The following is a 27506-nucleotide window of genomic DNA, read 5'->3' on the forward strand; positions in this document are numbered from 1 at the left end:
GGATGCACCAGAGAGCAACTTGTGACTAGTATCTTGCCCAAAGACATTTGGCATTCAGACTGGAGCAAACAGAATTGGCATTTTCCCTATTACTTAAAGATATTTTATCTGCTGTACATCGTTTTGTTTTTTTTAGACCTTGCTATTTCTTTTGTCCTGAACTTATCTGGTTTGCCCAACAGTGCCAAGATATGCCAAGATTTCAGCTAAAAGTGCTATGGGAATCACCTTGTTGGTGCAAAAATACAATTTTGGTATGTTTTATGTTTTATAGAGCTAGTGAAAGAAATGGGAATAAATTGAGTGCTTCTGCAAAAGCTACTGTCTTCAATTTAAAACTGCTTGATAAAAAAGACGTGGAAATTGCTTCAACTTGTGGCAGATCCAGTTAAAATTAATTTTTATTGATTGAACAGTTAGAATGAAAGACACATTTCATTCTAATCCATCAGTTAAACAACATTCAGATATTTTCTAAATCACCAAATTAATACACAGATATATAGGACATGAAACCTGTGACAATTTCAGCTGGTTAAATCATTTGCAACCAAAGTTTTTTCACTGTTCACTGGAAGTAGACACATATTATCATGGTTCCACCCACTACTGGGACCTCTATACAAAGTAAAGAGCAGACGTATGGCAATAAATTTTATCTTGAAAACTGTGAGGACTAAATCTGATGGGTTATATCAAGTTCCAGGTATACAAGTTTACCAACTGGACGAGACAGGAGGTGAGACCGTATGTCTCAATTTACCTTCATTACTGGAGAAATTCTTAAAGCACTAACTCAACATGGATGGAAATAGTTCCACCATATTTCATCTTGACTTTTGTACTGGGGCAAAGTGGGGACACACAGGCAGTTGTTAGACACAGATGATAGTCCAAACACATCAGCATCACACTGTAAAAATCAAAGCACTGTCTCTGAGCTTTCAGTGATCACTTCCCAGCAACTACTGACAGTTGGTCTCTGATGCGTCCAAGTCCATCCAGTATAGTGTCCAGAGACTCCCTACTCAGCTCCACAGTCACAGAGGAAACAGACTCACTGTCTGCTGATGAACATGGATCCACCATCTGAAAAATAAAAAGTGCATGACATTTTTCACAAGATTAGATAAAGATTTCACTTTCAACGCAGCAATCTGCAGCATGGGTAACAAATGCTTTGTTACTGTACTGTACTGAATTTTCAGGTGTCTGTCCTTGAGTATTTAATTTTCTGACGACTTTTTACATTTATTCCCTACATTTTTAAAACAAATATCTGTACTTTCTTCTCCTTACATTTTCAAAACAGACTTGTTACTTTAGGTTCATTTATAGTGTTTATACTTGGGGGGATTAAAGTGGGCTGGAAGGAGTGCAGGTATGTTGTGGTTGTAGTACTTCAGCATCTAGCTAGCGCTACAGAAGAGGAGAACGCATGAAGAGAGTGATGTTTTTTTAAGTGACAGGTTATTTCAAAAATTCAACGTTGCTATCAGCTCAGCAAACATTAGCAAACACAAACTGTTTGTGTGCAATTTGTCGCACAGTGTGTTGCTCCAGGTGCTGTATTTCACAGGGAGAGAAAAGGAGAGCTAATGTCACTCAAGTGTTTGTGTACATGGTCACGTTATGTACACTTAGAAAGTCTACTGAAGCTCATACTATAAATAATTGTGAGTTGTGATTATTTCCTTTTGCTGATCTTAGGGTTCCCCCACCTGCTAAATCCGACTGTAACCCCTGACTGTACTCATTTTACTGTTTAGGTGTGGAAACAAAGTCACCCTGCAGGCAACAGAAAATTGTTATTTTTTTTACATTCTCTTCTACATAACAGATTGAATCTTTTATGAGAATTTAGATTGGAAAAATATTTGCACTCTTGTGTACTGATATTGTTTATATTCATTTAGCACAAGGTTCAGTTACCTTTGTACAAAAATGGTTAGTAGAATTGTTCTTCAAGGAGCTACTCTTTAACTTCGAGTACATTTCAGAGCCTGTGTTTTTTCACTTTTGAGTAAAAAAGCTGAATCAGTACTTCAACTTTTACTGGAGTATTTTTAACACTAGTATCTGTACTTCTACTTAAGTACAGAAAGTCTGTACTTTTGCCGCCTCTGTTTACTCTGCCTCCAAACAGAAATGAGTCCATGCACTATGTTGTTTGGATGTTTGTGAATGTCGAGAATTTTATGAATATTCCCACTCTGACCATACCTTCAGTATGAAACGTGAATAGTATCACTGTTTACTCGACAATTATTTAGGAATGAGTGTGTTTGCTAAACTGTGTTAAAATCTCAGTTATACTAAAGCTAAAACACTGGAATATCCCGTTGATTGATTGATGTAAGATACTTTATTTCAATCCTTATATAATGCCTCATATTGCATTGTATGTTATAACACATCCGATATATGATTATATGATACATGAATATGTGCGCATGATGTGCACTTTATTGTTATGTCCAAAATTTTTTCTTTGCACATCGTGGGAGACGGATGGCTCCTGGATCTGATGCAAGAGAGATAAATAACTGGCTGGTATCTGGGCTGATGGTGGTTGATGTGTCAATGGTATATGTCACTCAGACCAGCTGCAGGGTGATGCAGGGTCAGATCTGCAGGTCAGAGTGATCTCTTGAGAGTAGTAAATGAGATCACCACTGGAAAATAATGGATTTTTCAAACACTGCCTGAGTAGACCAAGAAGCAGAAATTTACAGAAGAAGTGGCCTTGGTGGACCTTTTTTGCTAAATTAAAGAGCCACCTGTCTTTGATTGTTGATCCCAGATAGTCGCAGATAATTAATATTTGGCCACTTTTTCCAGGAAAAAATAAACAAACATTATTGGGTCCACTAGAATAAAACAGAATAGCTTTTTAATGTCATTGTACATGTACAACGAAATTATAGGTGCTCTGCACCAACTGTGCATGAAAAGTGCTCAGAAGTAGTGCAAAGGACTTGGTCTGACTAAAGTTCGCGTGTGAGTGGCCTAAGTGATGAGGGTTACTCGGACCATGGCTCAGGTAGCTAAGTGGCTGAGCAGGGATGGGGTGTGGGGGGAAAATGTAAATGAACATTTCCAGGTTGGACTCTGCTTTTGACACTATTACATGCATCATCTTCCTCTCATCCATTCCTTCACACACTACGGATGGTACTGATTACACACACCACTGTTTGTTTTTGACAGTAGGGTTTCTTTTCTGTTTTATTTGTTTTAAAAGAATAAAGCAGCTTGGAATACATTCCTAACCATGTCTGGGGTTTTCTTTGTCATGAATGTACGGCCCAGTTCGTGACACTACTTTCACAACTTTTGTAGCTGATAATGCTTTAGCTCATATTTATGCAAAAAAAATATTCTGAAGCAGGTGGTCTCACACTGACCTTGAGTTGAACCAGGCAGGTTGGCACCGACATCCGACTGACTGAGTCTGAGCTGGTCACCATGTCAACTCTCCAATCCAAGTCCTTCAGTTGAGGGAGAGAGACTGGGTGCATCCACGCACACACACACACACACACACACAATGATTTCAGGGGACATTACATTGAGATATAATAATCTCCTACAGACACAGTCTTTTAACACGGGCGGTTGAAATGGCAAGATAAACTCCCAGTCAAATCTTCTTGCAGTATAATGGTAAAAACTGCAAAATATATGGACAGATGTTGACATCATCCCCATTGTTTTCCACATATAATGGTGATCCAGCCAAATTGCTTTTACAAAGCAACATAAATTACATTATTGCAATGAACAAGGCAAAAACATGTCTGATTTTTGTCAGGTTTGCAGTTACAGGCGGAGGTACAATATATGTCTCATATAATTCAGCTTTTACCATCATGGTATGGTTTATAGAAGGAGAGACATACATTACATGCATACAAACACACGTAAACACACACATATGTGCATAAACGACGAGTCTACTCACTCTGATTACTGAGGGCTTCTGTCCTCCATGTTGCACTGCAAAACAGCAGAGACATCAGACATAATTACAGCTTATGGTTACATCATCAGCAAATAGTAAGATAGGGAAAACAGAAATAACATTTCTCATCCTGTTAAACACATTTAATACCTTTATCTCCCTCTCGAGCCCACATTACTTTTTTCATGTATAACATTTTTTTTTTCTAATCAACATTTTTATTTAGGTTTTTGAAGGGAATAACAAAAACAGTTTACTGCTAATTTAAAAGAAATGAATAGCGTGCAGCATTCAAGGTTTTTCTGGGACTGACCTGTTCTCTAACAGAATCTTGGTGATCAGGTTTTTCAGACTGGAATGGAAGGACTCGGGGAAGATAGCGAGGATCTGCTCTGGAGAGCTGAGGTTGTAGAAAAGGACGTAATGGGAGAGTGCATGGAGGGACTGGACCAGCTAAAGGACAGAAAATAACTCAGATTCACATTGGAAACACATGTTTTACAGCTATTTAAAGTCCTCGATCAAAGCCAGCAATAGTTAACTATTTTGACGCTCACTGAACTTTAAGTAATTTTCAAAGTAAGAATGTCAAGATTTTAATGATTCCGTGCTCTCAAATTTGAGGATCAAGAAAATTAACCCAGTTAGGAAATGTCAAAAACTGTAGTTCCTCTACTGGCCACCCAAAGCCAGCTCTACAAGTGAACCACCTGTCAAAGACTCTAAGACCCCAAAATACCTTACTTTACAGCACACGAAGCATGTTTAAAGTGTGGTGCAAACCCCTCATTTGGTCTCTATAGAAAGGTTGGCCCTAACACACACAGGTCAAAAGTTTTAGAAAACACCAATTTTTTCAGTTTTGGTTCAGGGAGCCTCTCACTCTGTACAAGTCAACGACCCTGGATCCAGCAAAACAGCTCCAGACCGTCACACTTCCTCCTCCATGTTGGACAGTTGATGCCACACACTGTGGAACCATCCTCTCGTCTACTCTACGGCATACAAAGATCCTGCATGATGAACCAAAGATTTCAGATTTTGATTCATCAGTCCGTAATACCTTCTTCCAGTCTTCAGTAGTCCAATGATGGTGTTTCATGGCCCAGGAAAGCCTCTTTTTCTTATTCCGATGTCTTAGCAATGGCTTTATTGCTGCAACTCGCCTGGTTCAGTTGTGGCTTTGGGTCTGCCAGACCTCTTCCTATCAGAGTTTGCCCCAGTTTCTGAGTTACTTTTGATGGTGAAGGAAACTGGACTCACGACACTTTGACTTTCTTTGCAATTTCTCTGTAGGAAAGACCTGCATTTATAAGTGTTATAATGGTCTGTCTCTCTTTCATTGTTAATTGCCTTCTTCTTGCCATTTTTGTAGCAACACACTACTTTCTGCAGTACTTTACTGTTCAACTGATGCTCACTGATGGGTATGGTACCACAGTCTGTTCCAATACTGGTTTTATGCAGACAGAGGGGGCTTTGCAAGTAATCCAGAAAAGTTGGAACACCTGTAGGAATTAGTAGCACCAGCTTTCAAGACTTGATAAACCTTCATAGCTGCAGAACAGCTTTACATTGTTGAGCCATTTCCCTGAAAAGGGCCTTTTTGTATAATCCTAAAATGTACAATATTTTCAGTTTTGATATGGAGGGTTTTTTTGTTTTGTTTGTTTTTTAGTGTTGACACATGACATAATAATAAAACTAGTGAGTGCATGTAGAACAGTCATTTAAAGTTGCGAATTGGTAGGAAAAAAATTATATTAATCGATTTCAACCAAGCCCTCAAGTTAAAATACAACGACTGAACTTAGTGGAACTTTCTTTATATCCCCCAAAACACAGTCAAGTGCTTGCAGCATGGGTCAGTAAACTACTGTATGTCCACACACACTGCAAGGACCAACACACACTGATGTTTTTGTGTTACCTGTGCAGCCTGGGCTTCCGAAATGCCGAGTGTTGCTGCAGTGCTCTCAGTTAGCCGCTGACTCAGACCTCTTTGACTCTGCACACAAACCTCTCTCACTGCATCTTTAGAAGGAGCCTCCAGAGAAAAAACAATCCACTCTCAGTGACTTAAAACTAACGTGTGTAACAATTTCTCAGATCTGAACATGGAGTTGGTACGTGAAGCCCTAAGATGTCCTCAAATCTGCTAATGTGGTTCAATTTACTGTCACTGGAGGTTTTTAAGGTCAGTTCCACTTCACTGAAGTTTGTATATAAAATTGCAGTATTTAGATAAAAATCGTGTCTTTATGTCTACAGAATGAGAAATACAAAGAGCTAGCAGACTAACAGACTTTCTGAAAGCTGACTGTTTTACAAAATGTTAATGTTTGACATACCTTCAGAAGAAGCTGTAAGTTGGTGAAATCTTCGTTGCATACAGTGGCAGCCATGTTGACATGTGACTGTGACAAGTCACGTGAGAGAAGAATGCCGCATGGGAAATGAAGTGCAAACAAAATGACATCGGCAGCATCTACCAGCATAACTCTTTATTAAATGAAACAAACTATCATTAGATTTTTTTAAATAATCAAAATATGAATTGTGTAATTCTTAACAAACAGTATTGCCAAATATGTATGCCACATATACGAATCCCTGAAATGTTCAGGTGAAATTGTCAGAAAAATGAAGACACGAACTATATCTTGCCAGATTTTCTCTGTTATTACAAATACCAAACACAAAATAAATGTGCAAATCTTCCCTTGTTCAACTGTGTCTCTTTGTATAAATGTCTATCCTTTTGTTGTATGCCGGAGTTAAACATACATTGTCAGATCGGCTTACGCAAAGCACAAACTGACAGCTATATCTGTTAGACAGCCATTAGCCGTGAGACCAGCAGTCACCCTAACCGTATATCACTAAACAGAAAACTTTGCTTAAGTAAAAAGAAAGATAATTTACTTACCGTTTGTCGTCTGTGAACTGACGGCTCCTATTGACATAGTGGAATTATTCTAAAACGCGCATGCGCGCACATGCGACTCAACGCAATGTATGCTACTGATTTGTGGGCTGCGACGACGGATCACTGGCATTAGATATTAAACATACTCAGTTTCAAAAGGTATAAACCAAATAAACATTGAAGCAATATTGAACCTCTTACTCTTATGGTCTCAATCACACGGTATAATTCAACCAATTAGAAATCCCAGTTATCTCACTTAACAGCAAAAATCAGTCTTTCACTAGAGGTTTTCAGACCGGTGAATATTCAATATGTCAATCAAGCAAAGGTTTATAAGTTTAGGACACTAAATAAACTATAAAACGAATCAAATGAACCGCATTTTAAACCCTTAATCATTCCTTTTCTATGATTAACCTTTTTAACATTGGTTTTAGCACAGTATCAACAAAAATATCAACTTACAACAGTGGTCCAAGGATTCAGGGGCCCAGCATTCAAAATAAATATCCACAATCATAATATTGGTACAATACAAAGCTTTAAAAATTAATAAAAAATTAATTCATAACACAGTTCATAACATGTTCATAACTCCTGCCTTTTTACTGGTGGCAAACTACACAAAAATAAGTAACCATGTCCATAAAAGGCCTTATGCATTTAGCTTACAGAGGTAGTTTTTTGTGTGATTTCACAGTGTGCTAACCTGATTCAGTAAAAGGACTAGATGTTATAGTCCCTGAAATTGCATTGCTTTAAATGGAGAGAATCTTGAGGGATGGCTGTTATGAGGAAAGGCAGCCCAGAAACTTTTACCCAACCTAATCTGCCATTTTTGGGGGATTAGAGATCTGATCTAGATTAGATATTAAGATTTGGGACACATTGTCAGCAGTGGACCTTAGATTCATCGGGTGTCTCAGCCATTATCACTACTAGACGCCCTCAGGGGGCAGGATGGGTCCTTTCCAAACCACAGCTGTGGATTTATTGGGGGAAGGTAGCACATCGTATGTTGCTCGGATTACGAAACAGTCTATTAGACTCCATCCTCCAGATTTCATTCCATGAGAGTTTCTCCCAATTCATCCAGCGACCCTGCCTGGCCAGCACTACGGCTTTGGGCATGTCTGGCTGTTTACTACTGTCGACGCACCTCCTCCACCACCATTTTTCGACGTTCGGTTACAGATGCCTGTTGCCACTGAGGTGTTACTGCTCCAAGACCAAATCCTCCTCTACCCTGTTGGACGGGACCCACCACATCACGATGCCGAAGAGCAGATTTGGCCTGTAGCACAGATGTGGCTGGGGTCCACTTCCTCCCCGTTGCTTGGGTGGGAGCAGTGCCTCTCACTATGGGGTCTTGGGAGTCCGTGAGTGACATCTTAAGCCTCACTTTTGCACATTTAAACTCCTCCACCAGACTAGGGATAGGCAATGACAGTATCCCGTCGCTATAGAGTCCAACGCTGCTGAATCATTTGGGAAGTCCGAGCCACTTCTTAACGTAGGAGCTCACTAGCCTCTCTAGTCGATTGGGATGATTGAGACCTCATACATGGTCAACGGCCACTGTAGTCTGGGTAATAACCCAAACTGGAAGCACCAGTGCTTCAGTTTCCCTGGGAGTGCAGTGTTGTTAATCCGCTTGAGGTCATTAGCCAAGTTCTGCCTTGGTTGTTCTAGTTGTCACGTATCATTGAGTTCTGCATTGTAGCACCGTCCCAGGCTCTTTATGGGCTTCTCTAAAAGTGTGCTAACCTGAAATACACATCATAATACACTATCAGAGGCACAAAGACACACATCACTCATTTCTCTTTCCAGATTTTCTGAGGTGAGGGCAAAGCCCAGGTGCAACGCATTTCATGCAACACTAACAAAACCTTATTGTTATATTAATGGAGAGGGTGATGTGAGGAAAATGAGTGGGGAAGACTTTAAAAGTGGGACTCAGCGTGTGGGGGAACCCAAAAATCACATGGAGCAACTCAGTGTGGGGAAAATAATCACAACTCACAATAATTTCTACTGAGCACTCCAGTAGATTTTCTTAGTGTACAAGCTGTGATCAGCTGACCTGTGCTGCTGCTGGTTTGAGGTTTACTGCACTTTTTGGATTTACACAACTGAATTCAACCAGATGTGAGCAGATGTTTCATGAGTTGTCCAACAATCTTATCTTATCTTATCTTATCTCTTGAGATTGTTTTATACCATCATACATGAAACTTTGTGACCTTTTATTTAAAAATAACACCCACCTAGCAGACTAAACCGTTTTTGTGCCATTTAGGTGTCATCTACAAATGAAATTGAGACATTGGTCAAGGAGACTAGTCCCCGAATAAAGATGAACTATAAAAAAGGGGCAAAATTGCCTATTTTTGTTAAGGTAACTAAGATCTCTTGACATCTGCAGTAAGCTGCTGCAGGTGTTCTATCAGTCTATGGTAGCAAGTGTTCAGTTCTATGCTGCAGTCTGCTGGGTAGGCAGCATCAGATACAAGGATGCAAAGAGATTAGACAAACTAGTTAAGAAAGCTGGCACTGGAGCCAGACTGTACATGCTGGGGGAGGTGAATAACTCTGATCACCCACTGTACAACATTTTCATGGAAGATGAGTAATAGAAGACTCCTCTCTGTCTGTTGTACAACAGAGCAATACAGAAAAACATTTGCTCCCACAGCGATTAGGCTTTTTAATTTTCATACAAATAGCAGATGGGCCATGTCAGACACAAATTTACCCTTGGGATCAATAACGGTATTATTTTATTATCACAATAATGTCACATGTTACATACCTCAACTGGTGTAAGCTACATTTTCTCTTACCTAGGGAACAACTGCATCCTGGTGCCAGGTGTTCCCTAGGCATTCCCTATGCAGGCAAGTTGGCAGAGGCATGTTTTGGGCAATGTTCTGTTGGGCAACTTTGGGTCGTGCCATCCACAAAGATGTTACTTTGACCTAAGCACTTTTGCAGACCATATATATACACCACTTCATGAAAACAGTATTCCCTGATTAATCAGTGTTTTTGATTTTTGCCATTTTTTCAATTGTATCCATCATTATCTGTCAAAGTGGTGGCACATCATAGAACAAGTTAACCTGTATTCACCTCTGTGGAACATAGGCTATATACCATCTGATATGTCATGTTATCAGTATTTTTTTGTTTGTATTGTTAGGTCAGGTTCATTATTTGGCATATATCGCAAGACAACACACTTTATTTGCTTTCCTCCATACATAACCTTAACCAACAATACACAATCAAACGTTGTTTTCCTCTTCAGCTTTGGCCTTGTGGTCTTGTGATTTTTCCCACCATTTTACCGCTTTCATTAACGTAGTAAGTTTATCAAACCAAGTGTCATAGAAACAGTTGAGGTCTCCTCATTTTCTCTTCTATTACTTTCTGTTTCGCCTGTAGATGCATTTTTCTCTTTCATATATGGAAACATCTTCAAGATCACACGCTGAAAATTTCTGACTTACAAACAGCATGGCAGGGCAGTGAGGAGAAAAGCTGGTAAACAACACAAAATTTTAAGAAAGCGTTTTTTGTCTGTTGTAGAGACGTGCATGTTGGAGGTTGTTGTTTAGCTTACGGTCGGAGGGGTCGCTGCAGGGACAGAACGTTTCTGTTTCCAACTTCCGCCCGAGGGTTCAAGCTTCCACCGGAAGTGTGCTTGTTCTCTTTTACCAGGGCCGATCCAACATGGTGGGTGTTTTATATATGACTACCTACACTATCTATTCTAATCCTGTCGTTTAAAATGTTTTGTATTCCGTTTAACCTTACCAATAAGCAGCAGATCAATAATCTTTCCTTGTGGCCGCTGTATTGACGTTAGATGATACGAACGCGACTTTTTATCGGCGCTTCTGTAACGCTGCTGCTGACGGAGCGACCGGCTGAATGAGCCGCGGTGCTTGTTCGGGTTTTTATCGGTTAATATCGAGAGGACTGACAGAACAACCTAGGCGGTATTTGTTTGTTCACGAACCGTTAAAATGGTTAAATTGCCGAAAAGTATAGCTCACCTTAGCTTGATGGCCAACTCAGGTGTTAGCTTGTGTGTCGTTGAGGAAGCTAATGCTGCTCTGGAGGCTGCAGTCCCTGATCTAGTTGGGAGCTTGTCTTCAGCCGCACAGTGCTTTGGTCAAGTGATTTCAGACTACTGAAGATGTTATGTGGCGCGACAAAACTTCACCACATTAATCTAAAAACAACGTCTGACACACAAGTTTAAGGGTAAACTTTATTCCAAGGAAGTTAGAGCAACCCAGAGGCAAAAATGTATAATATTAAACATTAACAAGATAAAACTAACAAAATTAGCACAGGCTCACATAAGGCTGTAAGAAACAAATATAGATGGTGCTATCAATAATAATAATTCACAAACCTTCTTCAATTCAATACTACTTTGGGATGTTGGTACGTTTACCTCGGCTTCTTCATCCTGTTTGTAAAATTGGTTCTTTATGTCTTCGGTGTATTGGTCCAGGAATTCATTTAGCCGCTTGTTCATTTAGTGTAATCTTCCAGTCAGATGGACTCCAACTCTACCATTTTGGGCTGCAGCTGATGCCTTTAGTCCTTGTTCTGCTGTGCAGGAGACCCACTGTGATCAGGAGGACCGCTCCAGCCAGAACCTGCAGCAGGAGGAAAACTGCTTAATGTGCTTCTACACTGAGCTCACTGACGTTGCAGAGCAGAACAAGGACTAGCATTGCCTGGTACAGTCCAAGATGATGGAAATGGAGGTTGTGTGCAAAATCAGCCATATAACATCAAGGACAGCCACAGCTTTGACCTGGTCAGCCTGCAGGTAGGGAGTTGCCTGCAGATTGGCCAGGCCTAAAATAGGATTTAGATTCCACTCATGGTGGCAAACGGATGTTTTTCAAAGAAATGGTGCCAGAATGACTGTTCCGATAGTTTACCCAAATGCTAGGAGTAACGAGTAAACACTTGTTCTCTTCATGCAGGGACGAGTCAGGACCAAGACGGTGAAAAAGGCTGCCAGGGTCATCATTGAAAAATACTACACCCGGCTGGGAAATGACTTCCACACCAACAAGAGGGTGTGCGAAGAAATAGCCATCATCCCCAGCAAGAAGCTCCGCAACAAGATCGCTGGGTGAGTTGTCTATTGCAAAGTGGAGCCCACAACCACAAATTTGTCTTGCTTATCTGCCACCCTGTATCGAAAGGTGATCATGGCGTCTATGTTGCCTGGTCATTAAAAAATTACAGGAAGATAAACCTTTGAGCCTTTCCCGTGTTTGAAGGACTGCCAATTCCTATCAGACCCTGGTGCTCTAAGACACGCAAACAATTCCTGGGATGGTAGACATTAATTAAATAAATACATTTTTCTGTTAAGTAGGCAGATATTGATGGAAGGTCTGTGGTGTGGAATCTGAGTTCTCAGCAGAGTTTATTTATTTCATCATTTTTTTAAGTCACTTTTTTACCAAAACACACTCCAAAACCATCAGTGTTTTTATATTAGAGGTGGGTTAAAAAGCCTCAAAATTATAGTGGTATTTCATGAAAATGCGTCATCAGAGACTGGTGATGTTTGTATGCTCACCACGTGCAAAAAAAAAAAAGGTCATAACTGCTGGTGTGGGCTGCCGTTTTTGTGTCGTACACCATCTACAGTTCTCAATTTTTGTAGCCTGGCGTGTTGCACCGCGGCTGCTGCAGCCGGATTGAAGACACTAGGATATGATCGTGTCCGTTTTTACCGCCATTTTTAATTTAATGGTATTCACTACAGAAGCGTAGAGATTCACAGATATATGAGGGAGATGTTGCACAGTTTGAAAACCTGAGTTTGTGGGAGGGGAAAAAAACACTGGGCAGTGTCTTTGCTTCTGGTTTTGATTTCTTCTCTTTCTATATCAGTGCTTATATGGCACAAATAGAAGTGACTGTGTAATGATGTTGCGGCAGCAAAGCAACCAGTATGGAGGGTATACTGGTGCCTTGGCACCTGGCTCCTGGTCTCAGACAAGCCCAGGCTTGTCTCGATGTTGCATGCATTTGGGAACCTTAACATATGGTGTTGCTATAGTAACCATGTCCCTACATGACATTTCTATAATATGTACAAATTTCTATGGTATTATCATGACAATTCCATGTGATGACAACTTTGTGTGCGTTGCTCCACTTGTAGGTATGTAACACATCTGATGAAGAGGATTCAGAGGGGTCCGGTCAGAGGAATCTCCATCAAACTGCAGGAGGAAGAGAGAGAGAGGAGAGACAACTATGTACCAGAGGTCAGTGAATGCATCACTGTGTTGGTTATACCAGACCGGGTAAAAGCAGTGAATCTGCTCTTGTAAAACTTGTTGATTCTGGTAGCATGCTACTGGAACCACTGGGACCATTAGTATGATAGTTCCTGTTGTATCTTTTTCTAATTTTGCAATAGATGTGTTTGTAAATGTTGTGGTGAGAGGTGCTGAACGATCTGCTGATTGTTGACTGAAGTTTGAGCCTGATCCACAAGTGGTCACGTAATTAAACGTACATGGTACTACAGGGTTCATGTGCTGGGCAAGTCTATTGTAATCATACAATAATATTACAGCAATTTACAACTAGATAAAAAGTGAAGAATGAATGGCTAAATTGCTGCATCAGTAATTTTCATTTTACATACAGATGAAGATTGTATCGTCCATCAACACATTATAGTCGCACGGCTGTCAGCAGAGTGCACAGATCACTGTTTGTCCCCATTATTTTTATTTGTGAATGTGTGGATTTATTTGCTGCAATATAGAGTTGAAAAGCATCAAGAGTGCATCAGCAGGCCATTGATACTGAGGTCTGGTAGCTTATGTGATTGATTAAATGGGTCAGCCACAGAATAATAGCCAAATCTGTGCATTATTAGCCTAAAACATAAGTCTGTTTTTAAGAGTGTTTTTGAAACAATTTTTGTTATTGTGAAATGTGGGGTTAAATTGTGCTAAGTCTTCACAATTAAAACTACAAATACACAGCTTTGAGGGGAACCACTGACTTTTTTTAAAAAAAAATATTGCTGTAGTGTTACATGACTGTCGTTATAATTCCAACTGCTCCAGTTTACCTTGGTAAACTTCTTTTCTTTTGGCAAATTTGGTACATTTATTTTTTTAAACAAATGTTAAGAAATAAAGCAAAAGCTTGGATGTTATTTTGGGTAAAGGAGTGGAATGAGTACATTTTAATAAGTCACATTTTTCTGAAGATCAGTTTATTTGCACTTTTAAAGTCATGGATTTCTAAATTTGACATTTAATTGTGTAAAACATCAAAATGTTTCACATTTATAAATATTAATGTGTTGCATGTAAACTGTATGATGGATCTCAATTATTGTTCCAGGCACCTCAACATGCTGCACAAAACTCATCCCACAAGCCTGTAGGGCTACAGTTGCACTAGGGATAACAGTGGTTGGAAACTACGGCACAACCATAATTATTGTGACCATGACCAATCAACTCGTGATTTTCCTGCCTTTGAATTGGTCCCTTTAAAAATATTATCAGGTCTGAGATCACTCCCAGTCAGGTTCTGTTTTCGAAGGAATATTAGTGCATCAAGATGGGGATAAAATGGCAATAAGATGGAATCAGTTTTGGATTGTGCGAATCAAATTGGCACTTAAATTCAGTCTGTTTGCAACAATCACTCTAGAGTAATACAATTATTCTAATTTCTGAACAAACATTTTTCAAGACATATGTAATGATGCCTGTTGAAGGCAGTAAAAGAAAGACACTTGAAAGACCAGGACAGGACAACAGGACAGGACAGAGGCCAAGATAAAAGAATTCTATAGAATCTGGAGTCTCTTTGCAACCACAGCTTATGCCATCTGGTGGCTTTCAGATAGAATGCAGGTTGGCGATATTTCCACACTGGCTTAATCTTCCCTATCCTGGAATCTACATCCATGTTTTATACCATCCCTATCCGTTTGTGTTTGAAGCTTTTGATTTCCTTTTTACCCATTAACATTTGATTAGGATTATAAAGTATCTTCACTCCATCTGTCGTTTGGGTTTTGATTTGTTTCATCTATTGGAGAAATAGTTGAGCTTAACAGTAAAAGAGCAGAGTAATAGCAGAGAATGTACAAAGTAGAAAATAAATTTTTAAAAAAAGTCAAATAAAAAAAGTCTGCATTGTAGTGTGCCAATATTTCAGTATGCGTGCATCTACGTTGCAAATTTGAATAAAACTGTAGTTTTGTACCACTGGCTTCATACATTTTGTTACTGGCTGCAAGACAGAGCTATATATTTGTGAGTGTTTACTTCAACCAGTTTATCCACAGGTGATCTCAGATCTCAAACATGGTCAGGAGCTGGAACAGTCGAGTGTAGGACTGCTCGATTATGGCAAAAATGATAATCTCGATTATTTGACGATATTTATTTAACAATAACAATTTATTGAATAATGACTTTAAAGATTGTCAAAAAATAATATAAAATAGTGTGCAAATACTGATAACAGTGCAAATGTTTGCAATATAAAAAATAAATGAAAAATGTAAACATCTATGTTTAGTGAACTTTGCAGTGTTGCTCTGTGGTGCAGCTACGACACCGTAGCAAAGTTTACACACTATGTCTACTTGATCCACGTCTGACTCCGCCAACCCATAATGTTTCCACACCACTGAAGTTTTTTTTTACCTCTCTTTTCAACCAACGGCAGTCACTCTCCTCTCCAAATAACTTCTGCTTAGCTTTCCGAGCTTCCCTCGGGTCCTCTTAATTGTTGTGACGCGTGTTCGAAATGCAGAGAGGTGCGCTCGATTTGCCACATGGAGCAGCGCGAGAGTAAAGCACGAGGGAGGGGCTAATAATCGGCTCAGTCATTTTTAATGATCGTTGAAAGCCCAGATCGTAATCGTGATTAAAATTCGATTAATTGAGCAGCCCTAGTCGAGTGTCCAGCCATGATGCGGCTTTTGGACACATCAAACCAAATTGTGCCTGTTATGTGTGTTTTTTGTGTCCTGGTAGTCTGCCTGAACCGAACACCTTTCTTTCTACCAATTGTTTTGTGATTATGGTCTGTTGGCAGTAGGGCTGCCACGATTAGTCGACTAGTCACGATTACGTCGACTATCAAAATCGTCGACGACTGATTTAATAGTCGACTCGTCGTTTGAAGCTTTGTAAGATCCCAAAAGACGCAGGAATAAGTAGTAGGATTTAAGAGTGTAATAACGGACTGAAACAGAAGATGGCAGCACTGCATGTACAAGGATGACAGCTGCCGTTAAACCCCGAAGAAGAAGAAACTGTGTCCCAGAATTCATAGCGCGACCCAGCTCAGTTTCCAACAATGGCAGCAGCTAGTTAGTTTTAATATTACTCTTATTATTCTTTCTGGGTCACAAAATAAACGTTTAACATATTTTCAGGCGAGAATGTAGCTGTGTAAACCTCAAATATCTGCTCAGTTTATCAAGATACCACATATTTTCAAAAGCGCTCCGACGTTTTCGGAGACGTCTGTTACCCACTAGCTCGATAGCGAGCCGGGGGCAAAGCTCACTAGAGCCGTGAGAACACCGGACTCCCGGCAAATCGTTTTCAAACCCACCGCCGTCTTTCGCTACTCAGCTTAAACATGATGTATAAGTCACTTAGATAACTTAAAAATGTTATTGTTTTTTTAGTATTTTATTTGTTCCTGAGTAAATCTGTTTGGCTGAGATTAAAGTTATAGTTTTTACACAGCTGAATAAACGTCAAGCAGACAGCTGATCATCAGAAGTGAATATATAAATATCAAGAATATACTCCGGTGTCCTGTTATATTTTAGATAGCAAGGAGTTTATTAAACTTCACCGAAACAATCTGCAAATTTCATTAAAATTTAATAAACTATCATCTTGTCTTTATTTTTAGTTAGCACATACCTTAAACACTTAAAGCTGTAAGCTAATGATAGTTATATAAGAGCAGATGCTGCTGGTGCAATAAGCTGTACGTTTTACGTCCAATGGATGATGATCTGATTAGTCGACTAATCGCAAAAATAATCGGTGACTAGTCGACTATCAAAATAATCGTTTGTGGCAGCCCTAGTTGGCAGGTCATTCACAATGCAGAAAAAAACAACACATACAAATTTTCTTGAGTTTTGAAGGACTTTCTGTTCTTTTTGTGCACTCGTACAATTTTTTTTAAACACAGCAGATGGATATAAGTAAACTAAATAATATGGTGTTACTTTGTAACTGTGGAAATAACTGAGGTGTGAGATAATGGCTAATGTGATTCCTGTGTGTTTATCTGTCCAGGTGTCTGCTTTGGACCAGGAGCTGATTGAAGTTGATCCCGACACCAAGGAGATGCTGAAGCTGCTGGTAAGTCTTTCTGTAACAGGACAGAACAAGTACAGTTTTTGCGGTACTTACTTTCCTCTTACTCTGCTGGGGCTTAGCGGTCAATGTATTAACTAATTAAAATCAAGGTTCTGTTATACAGTAAACAAATCCTCTCCCAAATTGAATCCTCTGTGTGCCGTGTTATGCTATTTTTTTTTTTTTGCCTTTTAAACACAAAAAAACTACTGAAAAATTATGTGATCAGACATAAATCTTAGAATTAAAGGGCTGTTCCAACTACAAATGAAAATAAAAAGATGTAAAAGCAACAGGCTCACAAAGGTAATGACAGAAATAAGAAGCTGATTTGTTAGATGTTTAATGGTGGAATGACTTAGATCAGGCACAGGCATCTAATCTTGTTAATGATAACAGAGCAATTGGTCTTGAGTTGGTAAATAAAAAAAATGGTTGGAGTTAATGGAGTTTGAGTGCTGAATCTTATCCAGCCAGTGGAGCTCTTTAGAAAAAGTTTGTGTAGTTCTAGAGAGGAGTTGTAGGAAGGCACATCTCATCAAGCAACATCAAGGGAGGTCACGCATCGCCTTCAGAGGAACCAGAGGGTTTGAAAACTTCAGAAAACTTTGATCCATTTTAGTGTTTCATTAAAACTGGCAGTTGTTGTGTAACCAGTGTTACTGTCAGAGTGGAGGTTGCTGTTCAGGCTTTTTTAAACCAGAAGATTTTATTTAAAGCACAGAAGCATTTAAATGTCTGAAATCAGTTTGTTGGGACATATTTGCTTCTGTCCCTGTGTTCAGCTTTTAAATGGCAGAATTTCCAGGTAAAGGATTTTACTAGAATCAACCTGAGCTTGTAATGGTCCGATTTCAGCAGCAAGAAGGGAGCTTTTAAAAACAGCCACTCAAACCAGAGAGTCAAAGTAAAGTGCAGCATGCCCGTAAAACTTGTTTTGAAATGTCGTAGACAGAAAAAAAATTAGATAATGGGACAACATGTTTTTTTTCTCTTTTTTTTAAACATATAAGTATGCTATATGTGCTGTTGTCTGCTCTGTTATGTACACTACAGGCAAAGAAATAGCCCAAATCCAATTCCATGCACGTGTACATATATTTGGTAACTAAAGCGGTTTCTAATTCAAGACAGTTGCCGACCTTCTTGGGAGTGGACACCCCAGCAAATTCAGCCCAATGTCAGACAATGCAGTGTTCAGATAAACTGAAAAACCAAACAAACCCTGCACCTTAGATTCCACGGGCCTCAGATAGCATGTAAATGTTAAAATTGATAGCAGTATAATTAAAAAATACTGAAGGATTTCCAGGACAAATGTTCTGTTCTGTCGGTAAACACCATCAACCTTCCAGGGACTGCAGATGAAAATTAGTCTCTCTGGCTAAATCTGGCATTTACATGATAAATTTAAGTGTTCATGTTAAATAATTTTAACTAAGTTTTTCACTGTTATGAAGTAAAAATAGTATTACTACTTAAAATGTACAAGGGAACTGTGTTAGGCCTGTTGTTTGAAGACAAATAATTACACGATGCTGAAATAAATCGGTAAATGTGTAACAGAGATGAAGGTAGTGATTTATCTTTTTGGTCATTTATCAACAAATGCCTTTACTTGGCTTTGATAAACCACGGCACTTCTAAAACTACGCCCCATGGACAGAGGAGACCAGTTATATGAGCTGCTTTTGCAGCCACAGGACGTCTTGTTGTACTCTGTATATCAAAATGATCAGCTTTGGTCAGGAAACGGGACAGGGGCAAATCTCCAACAGAGATGCAGCAAAAGAAGGGAACTATGGCCTAGTCAAAGTTCAAACCTCAACCTGATTGAAACAATTTGGGAGCACGTTAAAATAGTTGGGTGGAGATGAATGCTCACAATCCTCTGAACTAAAGCGATGTTGTAATGAAGAGTGACCCAAAATGCTCCTAAAGGTGTTAATACAAGCTACGGGAATCATGGGGGGTGTACTTAGTTTTTCACACACTGATTTTGGCAGTTTTTGTCAAGTGTGTTGTTGTTCATGTGATGTATTTAGATCCCCCACCCATTTTTTTTTTTAACATCACTATATTAAAACCTTCACATCACGCATTTATTTCAGGACACAGCATTAAAAAAAAACAAAACCATGAGTGTTTATGCTGGTGCAGCCACACATGCCTGGTAATAAGTGAATATAAATGTACTCACCACAGCTGAAGTACAAACCAGTCGGGTAGTCGTGCTACACAGCAGGACAAAATATTTGAAGGACCGTTCCATTAAGAAGACACAGACAGCTAGCTGTGTAACTTTGCTGTTGCTTTTGCATTTCCCTTGAGCCTGTATCGAAAGGTGATCATGGCGCCTTTGTTGCCAGGTCATTTATTAACTACAGGCATATAAACATGTGAGCCTTCCCTGTGTTTGCAGGACTGTCTGTTCCTGTCAGACCCTGGTGCTCTCAGACATTGAGTATTGAGTTGATATTGAGTTGCAGTCACCTCCTTTCAGATCAGTTCTTAAACCAGTGTCTTGTTTATGTCCCTCAGGATTTTGGCAGCCTGTCCAACCTGCAGGTCACCCAACCTACTGTCGGCATGAACTTCAAGCAGCCCCGAGGAGTCTAAGCTCTGTACAGTATCTTCCCAATAAAATCCATTTGGGACAAAGAGCTCTGCTGTAGGACTGATGATTTGTGGACATCCGTTTTATGTGTTTTCCCTCTCCAAACTTGAGGTGTTAAGTTATCCTTTTCTCATAAGTGTAGGACCGGTTGGGTGAAACTAAATAAACCCCATCAATTATTGGCTGAAAATACAATTATGTTTGTAAATTTGATGCGTTTAAACTGAGTCATGCCAGTAATTATGTGGAAGAACAGAAGAGGCCACACAAGGCTGCTTAATATTAGGAACATGTTTGTCCTTTGATTTCATTGTTTTGACACACAATTGAAAGTCATTTTTAATAAACAGCCCATTCTACATTTACTAACAAATAATAGTTCTGATTGATCAGGTGCTGCTTCCTGTCAAATTGTGGTGGATTGCCTTTTTTTTTTTTAAACTTCATCGAATCTGTTATATTTATGTGTTACATAATTTGATGTAGCCTTTTTAAGTCATGATAACTTTACGTTTGTCCTGATAGTATTAAAGGTAAGTTTATAAACTTGTAATTTCGCAGGTACTGATTTTGGAAAAGGATTGCTGTGCTGCCACAATTTAAAGCCTTATGCTCTGTGTGTGAGTGTGGGTCTGTCTGACAATCACAAACAGGGTAAAGTCTACTGGCAGCAGAGCAGCTGATTTTACAAAAAATAGTAGGAAAAACGTAAAAACAATACAGGCTGAAAACAGCTGCTTTAGACAAAAGAGGGAAAAAATAGGTAATGAAAATTTTGCATAGCTGTGTGTCTTCTAAGCCTGATGGTGACCATAACCATAATCATGATGGCATCACTGTTAGGAGACTGGAAAATGAATAACTGTCAAAGGACCTGCAGAAAAGCAAGTCAAACGTTTATATCACAAACACACGGTGAAAAGATATCCAAAGATTTTTCTGCTTTGTTTGTGCTACGATCGACTTTTTCTCATTAAGTTTAACATTAATAGTTTGAAATTACATTACCTCAACACTTTTTGTCAAGACTCTGGCTTTTATCATCAGAGGAAATATGACTTCTCACAGATCCCAAAAGGCTACATTTATGCTACATATGTGTGTTGATACAAGGACTGCAAGCTTGAACAGGGTTCCTGTCTTTTGCCTGATTAGTCAGAATTTTACAAGAACGGTACACATCTTGCAATGTATGTAAACCTATGAGAAGGTCTGTGTACTTTATTTAAAAAAAAAAAACCCTCTACAAATTTTTTAAAAGCAAGATAAAACACCTTTAATGCAGCACAAAAATGTTTTCACATAAAAATTGACAAAGGATTCATTCCATTCTAAAGGTTAAATCTACAATTTAAAATAGACTTTTGTGACATGATTTAATTTGCTCATAAGCACTTAAGGAGGAAGAAGTTGCAGAAAGCTCCTCGGGGGCAGTCGCACATCTTCCCAATCCGAGATCCTTTCCTGATGGCACAGTATTCCCCAAGATCACACTGTGAACACAAATAACTTTTTAATATCAAACTCTGGACTTCATGGAATGAAAATTCACAAAGTATCACTAAGACGTTAACACAACCATTCTGCTAATTTATACCTTCTTGCAGTCCAAAAGAAGTCATTCATAACTGCTCTCAGAAAAAAAATGAAAGGCACAGCAAGGACGATCTCTGATGCCGAGAAAAGCACTTTTCCAGAGGGAATCATAACTTTAATCATTAAAACAGTAAAATGCTGCTTCAGCTTTGGTGCACTGTTGCTGTTTTTGATTTTTTTCATTACATTTTTGCATTTTTGTTATACCTTTATTCTTGAGCACCTTCACACTGAGGTTTAGAATTTTGTACACTTTTGGAGAAATTATAAATGTTTTAAACATTTTTCGTCACAAGTGTTAAATCAGAGTATAGTGTCAGTGACTCACAGAGGGGACCTGTCCATACTTCTTCTCCCAGGGATTAATTCTCTTGGTTTGCAGTCTCTCCAGCACTTCATGCAGCGCGCCAAGCTGAGAAAAACAAAAATACAACAGATGTGAAGCTGATGTGTGGTCAAAATTAAGCCTGGAAACATAGGAGAACACTTTAGTGCATCAGTCACTGTCATCCAGCCATTCTGTCATTTTCTGTCCAACAGCATTGCTCCATCTATGACAGAGGCTTTAAACATCAATTTGCCAATAATAAAACTAACAATAAGCAATTGTATTAACTGAATTTAGGCAAAAGAAGACAAGAATTAAAAAAGTCTCCAGCTTGACACTCACTTTGTCACCTTTCTGTTTAGAACATATTTCAAACAAGAGTATTTTAATTGAGGAAAATGAGTACATAAATTACATCTGTTGTCAGTATTTCTTGCAAAAAATATTCCACATATTTCTCATTACTGACTTGTCTTATGGCTCATGTTTTTAGAATTGTACTGCCTTAGAAGCAGTACAATTATAGGAACTAAAGGATATTGAGTGGACTAATTAGGCAGCCAGATCTATAGGATTACATTTTTCTGTTTGATATGACATCTGGTTTGAAATGCAGTAACAGCTTTTTAATAATCTGCTAAATTCATACAAATCCCCCCCCCCCCCCCCCCCCCCCATACATTCATATAGAGATTTACACTTTTCTATACACTTCAAGCACTTTGTCTATCTCACATCAATTGCCAATTTCAAATAGCCAATTAATTTAACATGCATATCTTTGTACTTTGGGGAAAGCTGAAGCGCAAACTCAGTACAGAAGAGATGAATCAGATTTGAACCAATTTAAATCACCATGCTGCGCTGTGTCACTGAAGAACATGGAACCTGACAGCTTTTATGAGTTTGGTGCCAATATAAATAGATTAACTGAAGATGTTTTGGGTTAATTTTCATTATTGACTAATCTGATGTTCATTTATTGTTTGATTAATTGAATGAAAAAACAAAACCCTCATACATTTATACTTTTCATGCTGAAAATGTCCTCTTAACTCTGAGCAATCAAATCAGTCAAACACAAAAATAAGCAAATCTTCATAATGCACCAGAAATGTTATACATCAATTAACAAATAGTTACTAATTTATTTACATTTTACAAATTCATTGTTGCAATGAAAAACATTAGCCACCTATTATTATTACAGTTTCCAAAATTTGATCAAAAAAGCTGACACTAATGGAGATTTCACTACAGAATGAGTGCTTTTATTTTGATACTGCAGGTTCAGTTCTGCATAAGAAGTTTGTCCAGCATACATTTGGAAGAGGTATATATGTTAAATACTTAAACAGAAGAAATTTCAGATCATATCCAAAGAAATATAACTTTTATTAAAGCAAAGCGTATGAACCCGCTTTTCATCACAAAATACCTTTATGTGTGTGTGTGTGTATTAAAATATTAGATATTGTAAATATTCCACACTCGGATTTACCAGTCTGTTGGAGTTGTGGTAGTCCTGCACTTCTCTCTCGTCCCTCTCGGCTTCCGTCTTCCCCGCTGGACACAGCGCAGATAGTAGCACCGCGCACAACACAGCTCGTGCCCACATTTTAAAAACACAGCAAAGAAAGCGCAGTGTTGAATTTTCCAACAGTCGCAGTTGCCTCTTACTTCCTCCAGGCGTTTCTCACGCACTCTCTGCATGTTCGGCAGAGCGCGGGATCTTTAGAAAAACAGCTCCGCCCCTTCCAGGTATGACGCACAAAGCAAAGACCCTGACTGGTTCACTCCTGTTGCTTTCAGCAAAGCTTTTATCAGAAGAAGATTAAAATACAGCACTGAAAAATGTAGTATTTATAAGAACTTCTAAACATCACTGATGAAGACATCTTACTTTTTTTTGCCTTTCCTTATTTTTTTTATTTGTTGTTGTCATTTTCAAAAAAACAAAAAACGAAAGAACAGCTATCTCATTATGGCATATTAGGTATTACATGAGTATTTGCAAACAAATTTGAATATTAGACAAAGATAACCCAAGCACATACAAAATTATTTTAAATAGTAATGCCATTTATTAAAGGAAACAAGCTTTCTAAACCCACCTGGCCCTGTGTGAAAATTTTGCTCCTTTTGTTATCATGAATTACTTTCAGGATGCTGGACTGAGGGTGGAGGTCTCAGTTCAATGTGAGTAGTGTTTGTGTCTTGACATCAGTGGTATCTGTCTACTCCTGTAACGAGTTTATCACTCCTGCTGGGTATCAGATGACAGGTAGGGCGTATGCGTTGATGGCTTGGATCATATTCCTGCACTTCAGCTGACCACTCAGCACTTCTTTTAGATATTTGGACGTGACTAACCTTCATGAATTTTTATCATGTTTCCGAGTGGCTTGTGAGATACTAAGGCACTTGTAGTTAATTCAATTCAATTCATTTTTATTTATATAGTGCCGAATCAGAATGATTTTGAATTGGATTGGAGTCTGTTAGACAGATATGATTCAAACCACTCCAGTGTAGTAATTTCAGTATCTATGGCATGCTCTAATCTCTGTAATAACATATTGTGGTCAGTAGTATTGAATGCTGCACTAAAGTCTAGCAGAAGGAGCAGAAAAAACAGTCCACTGTCAGAGGCCATAAAAAGGTCATTTGTAATGATGAGCTCTGAAACATGACTCCATCTCTTCAGATAAACTATTTTCATCTGCGGATGATCAGATAGCTGTTTTACAGCTACTCTTTCAAGAATTTTTAAAAGTAAAATGAAGATTGGAGGCTGACCTACAGTTAAGACTAGGGATGGGTATCGTTTAGGTTTTATCCGATACCGGTGCCAAACCGGTACTTTTGAAACGGTGCCGGTGCTTAAACGGTGCTCAAACCGGTGCTTAAAGAATGGAGAACACCAACTTTGTCCAAAAACCTCTCATGTTCAGCTGTTTTTATGTAAAAAGATAACAATGTTAGCCTTTTCTGCAGCTATGGGGCATATATGGTATCACTCTCGGCTGGAAGCAGTGCTTAAACAATGGAAAAAACACAAACTTTATCCAAAAACCTCTCATGTTTAACTGTTTTCCACTTTTTCTTTGGTCATTTTAGCCTTTTTGGCCAGGGTGAAGGGAGCATCTGCCATCAAACAAGAAGACAGCCGCATGTAGCTATGATGATGTTTGCTAGTTCACATTACATGCATTAATGTAATAACGTGGTTAGCCTACTCAACGTAAATTACACACGAACAACATTACGCTACTCACGCAGAGAAGAACGGCTGCTGCTGCCATCATCATCCGTCATCATTTCTGCTACACTGGCAGGGCTAGGGGCCAGGACTCTATTCTTCGGGTTTTTGGGGGATGTTGCTCCGGGTCCGATAACTGGCAACCCACCCGCAGTAGATGTGCACGGAGTGAGGTCTCGCAGCAAGCTATCAAATACGGCGCATTTCTCGGCTTTTAAAAAGAACGCTATGCGTCGCCAGGTGTTTCATCGGATTTGAGGTGTTACCTCCTTTGACAGTATCACAGTATCACCTTAAAGCACTTGTTGCAGGCTGCTGAGTTTGCATATTTTGCTGTGAAGTACAGCCATACATTTGACCGGTCCTCCTTGGGCATTTTTAATCTGTAGCTCTGCTCTAAAAGAGCGTACGTACCTGGACCTGCCTACTATCCTCGGAAACGTAAGATGATTGGCTAGAATCTAAAGTGTATCACAGCTCAGGGAAAAAAAGCACCGAAATAAAGCACCGAAATGTGCGCTGCTTTTCGGTCTGGTTACTACCGTTTATGTCAGAACCGGTGCCATCATGGCACCGGATACCAGTACCCATCCCTAGTTAAGACAGATGGGTCAAGTGATGGCTTTTTACATACTGGTTTAATTACTACCACCTTAAACACATGTGGGACGTAATTGATTGATAAAGACTAATCTTATTTCAGATCAAAGTATTAACTAAAATAAGCAGTCTTTTAAATCCGGCAGGTTTATGCCACTGCAGGGGTTCCCCTTCTCTCAGGAGTGCGGGCCCACTCATCCCATGGGGTGGCCACCTCTTGTTGAGGGGCTCCTCTCTCTCTACCATTGGTGTGGCGGCATCATGGTCCTCGGCTACCACCTTTAATAGGTTTTACCGTTTGAATGTGGCAGCCAGCCCCTCTTTTGGGGAGGAGGTGGTGGGTGCCCCTCTGAGGTAGCCTTTGTCTGTTCGCTTGGCCTAGTGTCTTGCAGGCTGACCATGAGCGGCTGTTTAGGTGTGGACCTTGTGTCTTGTGGGAGTCACTCAGGCCAGTCTTGCGTCTGGCAGACTGATGCCTCCTCCCTCCAGCTTGGCCTTTGCATCTGGCGGGGCCTTGACCAGGGTGGTGTGTACATATGTACCAAGGGCGTAGATTTGGCATGGACGGAAGGGACATGTCCCCACCAATAATTTGATCTCTTCGAGTAAAGAAAAACAAAACCGATAAAAAGAAAAAAAAAAACGATCTGTCAACGTCTCATTCACCCAGCAGTGCAGAAAGAGTTAAATTACGTTCTCTACTGGAGTCCTACCTCATGTGACAAATATGGCCAATGTGATCGGCTGTGCCTTTCAGGGAGCTCTGTTTAGTTTTAGCAGCGGCAAGCCTGCGCTGCGAGGGCCTGCAAGGAGGAGAGGAGGATGGCAGCAACAAGGAAGAACCTGGACATAAGAAAGTATTTTTCAAAGAAACCTGTAAGTCTCGTAAAGTCAAGTTCACTCATAAAATGTGTCAGTCATAATAATGTTACAGGCTATGCTAGACTTTGGCCCACATCAGTCTAAAATTGTATGTAACCATGAATAACGTGTTTGGGAAACTAACAGCACAACATGCAGCACTATTAGTTATCTCAGTCTCCCAGAGTAGCATTTTTAATTTTGATTGAAACTGTCAGAGAAAACGGCAGCCTCGAGCAAGCCAGGATATTAGTTTACAGAGGCTGTTAAAATTATATGTCTAACGTTAAAATGTTGGTGAAACAATAATTTCATCCTAGTGGTACTGACATATTCATAGGGTTAATTTTTGAGACAAAATATCATGAGTTAGTCATTATTTTGCAAATATTCCACCTTGTAGTGCAGTTTGCACAAATTGTTTTAAAAATGCACTCACCCTACAAACATTACTGATGAGTCAAGATCTGCACAAATTGACAGAAACACCGAAGCAGCTTCACATTTTATTCTTATTGTCATGTTTGTCCTATTTGTCAGGTGACAGAAGAACCAACACAAAGCTCAGAGAGTAATGGTGATACAAGATCACAGGTGAAATTGGATGATGACTTGGTGGTGCACATGTGTGACTGAATGTATTTTGTAATTTAACATTATATAATTCACATATAAAACTATGAATTGTAATTTTGAATGGTTTAAAAGCATGTAGAATAGCATATGTAGGCAAGTATATTTCTCCTTTTTTTTTTTTTTTATCAAGAAGCAAAGACAAAAAGGAAAAAGAAAAAAGAAACGGCAGGGTTCAGTGGTTGAATCATCCGTCCCCACCAATGCCAAAACCAAATCTACGCCCTTGATATGTACATTTGTACATTGTTCGTTTTGTACACTTTCACGCTGGGGTTTCGGTTGC

The 27506-nt window shown here is 39.3% G+C and overlaps 3 protein-coding genes and 2 non-coding genes across 5 annotated transcripts; 3 read left to right on the plus strand and 2 right to left on the minus strand.

The window, feature by feature from the left end:
* Positions 1–383: 383 nt before the first annotated feature.
* Positions 384–6990, minus strand: commd9 (COMM domain containing 9). Its single transcript, XM_084934377.1, has 7 exons — positions 6894–6990; positions 6316–6381; positions 5895–6011; positions 4278–4417; positions 3965–3999; positions 3408–3511; positions 384–1089 (listed from the first exon to the last, which is right to left on the minus strand). The coding sequence occupies exons 2-7, from the start codon at positions 6367–6369 to the stop codon at positions 952–954; spliced, it is 588 nt and encodes a 195-aa protein (XP_084790503.1). The 5' UTR covers positions 6370–6381; positions 6894–6990; the 3' UTR covers positions 384–951.
* Positions 6991–11905: 4915 nt separating this feature from the next.
* Positions 11906–19986, plus strand: LOC146383172 (small ribosomal subunit protein eS17). Its single transcript, XM_084934378.1, has 4 exons — positions 11906–12063; positions 13111–13216; positions 17261–17326; positions 19865–19986. The coding sequence occupies exons 1-4, from the start codon at positions 11906–11908 to the stop codon at positions 19940–19942; spliced, it is 408 nt and encodes a 135-aa protein (XP_084790504.1). The 3' UTR covers positions 19943–19986.
* On the plus strand, positions 12123–12252 carry LOC146383173 (small nucleolar RNA SNORA71). The gene has a single exon (XR_014800925.1). It is a non-coding gene; the product is annotated as a small nucleolar RNA SNORA71 (small nucleolar RNA).
* Positions 19654–19783, plus strand: LOC146383174 (small nucleolar RNA SNORA71). The gene has a single exon (XR_014800924.1). It is a non-coding gene; the product is annotated as a small nucleolar RNA SNORA71 (small nucleolar RNA).
* A 1204-nt stretch (positions 19987–21190) lies between the features above and the next one.
* Positions 21191–23588, minus strand: LOC146383175 (niq CART3-like). Its single transcript, XM_084934379.1, has 3 exons — positions 23366–23588; positions 21865–21948; positions 21191–21433 (listed from the first exon to the last, which is right to left on the minus strand). The coding sequence occupies exons 1-3, from the start codon at positions 23480–23482 to the stop codon at positions 21326–21328; spliced, it is 309 nt and encodes a 102-aa protein (XP_084790505.1). The 5' UTR covers positions 23483–23588; the 3' UTR covers positions 21191–21325.
* Between the last annotated feature and the right edge of the window lie 3918 nt (positions 23589–27506).

The sequence above is a fragment of the Perissodus microlepis genome, chromosome 7 (assembly GCF_051167445.1).
Source record: "Perissodus microlepis isolate ML-2025 ecotype Zambia chromosome 7, ASM5116744v1, whole genome shotgun sequence".
NCBI classification, from domain to species: Eukaryota; Metazoa; Chordata; class Actinopteri; order Cichliformes; family Cichlidae; genus Perissodus; species Perissodus microlepis.